The sequence below is a fragment of the Ostrea edulis genome, chromosome 2 (assembly GCF_947568905.1).
Source record: "Ostrea edulis chromosome 2, xbOstEdul1.1, whole genome shotgun sequence".
In the NCBI taxonomy this organism is placed as follows: domain Eukaryota; kingdom Metazoa; phylum Mollusca; class Bivalvia; order Ostreida; family Ostreidae; genus Ostrea; species Ostrea edulis.
In genome coordinates this window covers 26899350-26907116 of record NC_079165.1, presented here as the reverse complement: position 1 = coordinate 26907116, position 7767 = coordinate 26899350, and the positions used below count along the sequence as shown (strand labels likewise).

The following is a 7767-nucleotide window of genomic DNA, read 5'->3' as shown; positions in this document are numbered from 1 at the left end:
CTGATGAACTTTATATCAACACTTTAATTGAGTTACTTGTCTTAAAAACGCTTAACAATTGATATTTTCATTCAAATGTTAGAAACATGATCAGGTTAGAAACCACTATTGAATATGTACATGTAATATTAATTGACTTTGGAAGGAGGGGGCTCAGCAAATTTAAACTTAACACCGATTTAATCCTGTTAAGAAAAAAAATACTATCACCCTCTGGATGTTAAAACCACGCCACCCTGCGTGATAAAACGTAGCAACGGTCAACATTATTTGACGACGGGTGGTATATTGCACAATATTGTTGACTGCTGGAATTCACCATCAACATACGACACTGCGTTTAAAGTTTGCCAATTGTAATATTCTTTAACATTCAGTATGATATATTAGATATTGCATGCAAGCGAGGATAAAACTGGAAATTGTCACCCCTCGAAAAAGCAGTCACCTTGGTCGGTGAGGGTTTTTTCGGGTTGACAATATCCAATGTTAACCTCACTTACGTGCAATATTCGTTGAATACTTTCATAAACTGGGAGCTAATGAAATATGTGCGACTAAAATACTTCAAACAAAACACTACATGTAATTTTCAATTCATTTTTTTTTTTTTTTTTGTTATCCATATCTGTTATGGCCTCCCGCTCATACATTCAATATCACCCACATTATTACAGGTTGCATATGTACATATACTGTGATTGGTCGTCTTCTTTTATTATATTTTGTGTAATTTAGTCAAATCTGATTGGTTGAGAAGCATTTGGGGGAAAAAACTTCTGAAAACGGAAACCAAGAAGATTGAAAATGAAACCGGTTGAGATATTTTCGACGTTGATTTTTCTTCATCATACTATTACTTGTGTGGCTATTTACTTATATTTATACATATATAAGAATAAAATCCAAAATTATCACACAATAAACAACGATCAGTTTCTGCTAACACTTTCGCTTTACAGCTCTTTAGCCAATTTTGTCTGAAAATATATAGGCCTATATAAGGTGTCCTCGATTACGACTGCACTTTTACATACATAAAATAAAGCTAGTAAAAGCGAATAGATAGATTGTATAAAAGCCAGAACACATGAACAATTTACAAACCATCACCTGATCAAGTCCGTGTAAATGTATGTTAAATAAAGAAAGAACCTCAGCACCTCGAAATAAAATAGTATTAGCATGTTATCAATTTATCATTTATTTTGATAATCAACAAATTACAAAACTGAAGTACACGTTCAATAATGCCATTTTAATGAAACATAAATACAATAAATAACAGACAGACAAACAGACAAACTCATACGATTTTGTTGACGGTCACTATGAGGGATCCTTGGGGGTCTTTGGCAAGTTTGATTGAGCTGCAATCGAAGTGGGACGGAAACACAAGCTCCTTAACGAAGAGTTCCGAGAGTTCGCAGTGCTTCACCTTAGACACTCTGGTAGCTTTTATAGTGAGTGTGTTGTCTTGAAGAGAGATAACGATACTGTCTCTGTCCGGGAAGAAATTCTCTATCGGAATACTGAGGGCCACGGTCTGGCGCTGGGTGGACGGAAGTCGGCAAATGTCTTTGTAGGAAACATCAGAACCATCACTAATCCCCATGACATTAGAGGTCACGGATTTGGCGGCGCTTTTAAGCGTTTCTGGGAACTGTTTGGCGGATGGCGAGTTAGAGGTAACTTGGGCATGATGAGGTTCGGGGTTGGGATGAAATCTGAGGGACTGTGAGCCGGGAAGGGATTTAGGATTGTCGCTGGGTGAGTCTTCAGTGTAACTCTTAGTCGTGTTTGACTTGGGTGTATAATTGGGATTGGTGAGGTCAATCGCTTGTGCTCCCCCGTCGGAGCGCCCCTCCCTGGTCTCGCGGGGGGAATTCACCGATACCATGGGATGAGACACCGATCCCCTCATATGACGTCGATCGGCCTCCGCATCAGATGATTCTGAATCAGATTGATTTTCTGTCCTGTTAGCATTATCGATCGAATCTGTCCTGAGCTTTTTGGCGTTAATAAATCCCTGAGATTGTTTTGAAGTTTCGTTCAATTTCCTCTTTAAACAACACTTCTTGCATGATTCCTTGCACGGGGCGGGCAGATACGGGGCCTGAATGACCAATTTTCCATCATCGGATACAAAGCTGCTTATGTTGCACATGTCCACCTGGCTCGGGACGAACACCGTTCTCTTCACGTGGAGCCCTTCGTTTTCCACGCCCCTGGGTTTCTTTGCAGACACTGTAACTGAGTAAGCACCGGAACAATTTACCTGAATATCCTCTGGTCTGTATCCACTCAGATCCACTGAATGTTTCCAGAGTCTAAAACCATTTGTTTTTGTTCGAGTATCAACAGGTCGGAGTTTGTTTTTGTGCGTTTTGTTGAATGGAACAATGCCCTCGAAGTATTTTGGTACGCAAACCTCTCCCTTATCGCCTCCCTGGGGCACATTTCGCTCCGTCGTCTTGATTTCTACTGGTAACATCACTTACAATCTCTGAACACATACACTCCGCACTCGTTCGTTTTCATTTAAATCTGAACACGAGTATTAAATCTCACATGTTTATAAATACCACCGGCCTGCGTCAGACGGATCATTGACGTCACACTCACTTATCGATAACCAGGTGGTTTACCACTAGATTCTATCTAAAATCCCGAAGACACTCGAACGGATCTATTTTAATCTTTTTTATTCTCCCAAAGCTATATATAGAATTAATTTTCCATTGCATTGATTTTCTTTTTGTTATTCTGAATGTAAATGAAATAACCAATAACATTATAACATGACAGACCAACAAGGCGAGCCCGGTGAGGCTGTATGTATAATATTCTCTGTGTGGGTGTTACATCGTACTTTCGCCCACGCTCTCCTCTAGAGCTATACTGTTTTCGCGTTAGTAACATTTGTGTAGGTTGACCTACTAAGTCTGGCCGATCCTGCTAGCTACTACTACACGATTTTTATTGTAAAAATGGCTCTCAGTGTTACATAGTACAGTGACCTTAATCACAAGATATTGAAACTCAATCTCCCGTGCCATTCTGATGGGAAGGTCATTTTGGGGGTTTTAAGAAGAATTTCATTCATGAAAAATAACAATGAAGTGGCATTCTTTCACAGTTACGTATTGGAAAATCAGTGTACAAAAACAAATAAATACGATGAAATATAGCCATATATAGAATACGAAAATGATCTAAGTTTTCATGCTGGAATCTGACCATCCTGTCAAATACATCATGGATATAAATTTTTATTTTTAAAATGGATTAATTTTAGGATTGTGGTTATAAAAAACTACATGTATAGATCCTATATTATAAAAAAAGTGATTAAAACCTAATCCAATGTACATATTATTTGTATTGTGTGTGGGTTTTTTTTTCTTTCGGGCCCGGGGTTGTTTTTATTTATGTATTTTTCTTATTGTTTCGCTTGAGAGAGGGAGAGAGAAAGACCCATGGTATGTTATACTATGAAAAGCCGCAAATCTCTCTCTCTCTCTCTCTCTCTCTCTCTCTCTCTCTCTCTCTCTCTCTCTCTCTCTCTCCACGTAGATTAAAGCGAATTTGTAAAAACGATCGTTCAAAATATATCTGTAAAGCTTTTTTTAAAAAAAAAAAGGGGGGGGGGGGCATTAGCTATCATTTTGTCACCAAAAATTGAAGTAATGAAAATTGCTCTTTAATATATATTTCAGCAATAACACCAGTATCTAATTATTTCAAACACTTTTTAACCTCAAAGCAAGCACATGCGTGGGTAGTTTTGGTGATTAGAGAATTATTGTCTTGGAAGACAATAATTCTTCCATATATATTTCCTTACACTAAAAGCGGTTATCTAACGTAGTTTTATTAGGTTTCTCTTGTTTTTGTACAAAATAAATGTTTTTATCAGCCTAGTCATTGATATATATTCCTATGCCATTAGCCTAGTCATTGATATATATTTCTATGCCATTAAGAGTTTTTAAAAGAGAAGGTTGCCATCTCTTTCACAGCTAATGCCCTTTTAAAAAAAAAGTATTTGTACAGCCACAAAGTAATATATACGTCACAGACCGCGTGAATATACGGGTATCTACACTTACATGTAGTTAAAATTACAAATTATATTTATAGGGCACTTAATCCTTTACAGGAAGACAGATTCACTGCTAAAAGCCTTAAAGGTCACTAATAATAATATAAGCCGAGTTTTTTACTTAAACAATGTGTTATCATATATAACATAATCAGGCCTGGAGGTTATAAAACTTTTCTGAGCACGTTTTCATACTCAAACTCTGTGCTCTAAATCATACTCAGACTCAGTAGTGAAGGTTATAAAACTTTTATAAAATTATTCTCATACTCAAATGGAGAACATGCTCAAGATTTTTCGAGTATGCTTCGGAGCTTGCTCAGAGTTGCACTCAAAACAAGCATGGCTGATTTTGAGTATGAGTACGGTAAAAATTTTATAACCTCCAGGACAGGAGTAGGCAGCAGGCTGAGCCTATAATCAGGGGTAGACAGCAGGCTGAGCCTATACTCAGGAGTATACAGCAGGCTGAGTCTATAATCAGGAGTAGGCAGCAGGCTGAGCCTATAATCAGGAGTAGACAACAGGTTGAGCCTATGTAAGGCTTCTCATTATATGGAATACTGTCTACATAATGATAGAAAGAAAGTACAACGCAAAAGATAGTAATAATGTCTCAACGTAAATACGAAGTGAAAAGAAGATAGCACGAAAGGTGCATTAATAATCTAGGGAGTTTGAACGAATGCAGAATAGTACTGCATATATGTAAAGGAAACTAAACAAAACAGATAAATGGAAGGGGGGGGGGGGTAATAGGAACTAAGAAAAGATAAAGAAAAAGAACCAAAAATAATTAATTTGATATATATAATTCAATTTGATCATTGCAAATCTGAAAAACCTATAAAAGTAAGTACAAAAATTTACCAAATTAACACTATTTGACTCATTAGTACATTAACCCTCTAATTTTCTTTTTTAATTTTGCTTTGTATATAATTATATATATATATATATATAAAACTATTCTCATGTTTAGGCGCTGTAGAATAATTCTAGTTATATTTTATAGCTTAACAAATGTTGCATGATAATATAGATAATATTCTGTGTGCTTTCCTTCAACACTTAACAAAAGATACTTCTGCAAACATCCGCGCGCGCGTAGGAAGATGATGACCCAGGTTAATGGACGCTAGCTACCTCCACGCAGTCCCCGACACACTGATCTACCTGTAAGTCAGCCACATCTAGTCATACATCCAATCTAATTAACACGTTCAGTTTGTTATTCACTCAAAACCAAGTCACTGGTACACGAAGTACAAACAAATGAATACATACATTAGCTACAGTTTAAGGGGAGGTCACACAATATAGTATGTATTGAAGAATAAATAAACATATATAGTTAGGTATCTACCACGTTCTCCAAACACCTTACAGGTCGGGGAACTTAACTTCAGAATCGGGATAAATTTAAAAAATTGAAAGTACTTTTTCAATCATATCCAAATTCTCATGGATAGCCCAAAAATTTCACAAAAATAAAGTAAAATTTGATTGACTTTATCAATCATGTCTAACCGACAACAGAGCTTCCGATGTTTGTTCTGTTAATAGTTTCTTTGCATTATTAAACTTTACACTTCTTGATAAGAATACACCCAAATAAAAAAACTCTTTCGTATTTTCGATAGCGATGACATTGTACAAAAACTTACGTTTTGTCGTAGGACCTTTTGCAAATATCACTACCTTCGATTTGGTTCACAGTAAGTTCCATCAACTGCAATATATGATAATTTCATAGGCTAAAATATGCTGAAAATAGTATTTGATATATCTTAAGAATAATGCACCGTGTGTTACCACAGGCACCTGAAGTGCGGATAGTCTTATGTACACCCCCCCCCCCTTTCCCTTAGAACTTACTGTCTACCCAATGAAATATAAAGATAGAATCAAATAAAACCATCTGAAATATGTGATTTCCCCATCCATCACCTTCATAAGTCTTTCTGCAAAATCAGTTTCTACTTTGTGGGATACTAATATATGTATTAATTTTTTTTATTGGGTAGAATGAGGGGTATGTACATAAGACTATCCACACTTCAGGTGCCCGTGGTCTCTGCCGACAAATCGTGACCGCCACTGTTTTGTTTTTGTTGTCAATGGAAGATCGTGGGGACTAAAGTTTTTTGTTTTTTTTAAACCCATATTACCCACCCACCCCCACCCCGTAACGTGATTCTACTACATTTCATTTCTTCGCTCAAACCATTCACAATGGTACATGAGGTACAAAACTTTGATTTTGTAATTATATTAACAATGTTTCCAAGGGTATAGATATATAAATAATACTGGCACTGGGATCTTGTAGATTTCGCCGTCTAGTTTGTTGGGTATGTGAGGTAATTAACTACAAGGGAAAACGTGATAGTTTGCATAACAGCGAATATTGATATGAAACTTGTTGTGCAGACGACCGATCACCTTAAACTTTAATATTTCCGATGACCTATTTAAGTTATAACCTTTTGTACGAAATTGAAATTTTAGGTTTTAAAACGCACCTCAATTTCACTGTAAAATTGATATACAAAAGGTTCAGACACAGGTTTAAACAATTAATGAAGTTTTCACCATATAATACGAGAATCGTATATAAACTGCCATACACTTACAAAAGATGTATAATGTTAACTTACATGTATCAGATATTATTATGAACTTCACTGTGTAACGTACAACATGTGATGATTATATTATATAATGTTATGTGCACGATAATAAATGAAATTAATGAATACATTACATTATTGCCAATACCTTCTTAACTTCACAATCACGAATAACCCAGAATTCTCCAAATATCTGCTAATTTTGCGATACAATTGCTTTGAACATTATAAGTACACGTATAGGATCATATCACCACCGCTATAGTTTTCTGATATTATTATTTGTGCCGTTTTACAGAACGGTGATGGCGAACTCGCAAGGACCACACTACCTCTTCCAAAATTCCTTTAACAGAGTCCTCTGTTGTATACATATTTTGCGAAACAATGAAAACCCAATCTAATTAAAATTAGATCCTTTGATCCGCTCACGTACATGTCTATCGCTAGCGATGTAAGTGAGCGGATCAAAGGATCTAATTTTAATTAGATTGAGGAAAACCCAGGCACGTAGAACCACGGAGAGAGGAGGCAGGGATTGAAAGTTAGTTATTTTCACATGGAAAGTAAGATATGTAGGTTGACACACCCCCCACACCCCCCAGACACGCTTCTTCTAGTATCGAATGATAGGAATGATGGCTCGAAGTGATGAATATTGAATATATTGAAGCTAAGCAGTAAAGAGGTTTTTTGTGTGCTTTTGTCCCCCCCCCCCTTTTTGTTGTTGTTGTAGTTTTTAATATCATATTTCATAGTCAGAAGAGGGGAATAGATGATGCTATTCTGACCTTTGAAGTGATCGATTTTCAAGGACAACGAATGACAATAACTAGTAGACAACAAGACCAAATTTGACATTGAGTGAACCACTTTTACATGAGTTCTGACAATCTCTATGAAGTTCTTTATTGCTCATTATAGAGTCAGCAGGGAACATGTATTTTCTCTATTGATATTTTCAGAATGTGTATTGAAGTTATTCGGTGAGTGGGATGCGATTTGATTAATGCATATTTTGTATTT

At 36.3% G+C, this 7767-nt stretch overlaps 1 protein-coding gene across 1 annotated transcript; it reads right to left on the bottom strand.

Annotated features, from left to right (window-relative positions):
- Window positions 1-1237: 1237 nt before the first annotated feature.
- LOC125680840 (uncharacterized) lies at window positions 1238-2617 on the bottom strand. Its single transcript, XM_048920622.2, has one exon. The coding sequence runs from the start codon at window positions 2495-2497 to the stop codon at window positions 1307-1309; it is 1191 nt and encodes a 396-aa protein (XP_048776579.1). The 5' UTR covers window positions 2498-2617; the 3' UTR covers window positions 1238-1306.
- Window positions 2618-7767: the final 5150 nt, after the last annotated feature.

Coding starts and splice junctions, on each gene's coding strand:
- LOC125680840 (XM_048920622.2), bottom strand. CDS start 2,497: ATGTTACCAGTAGAAATCAAGACGACGGAGCGAAATGTGCCCCAGGGA.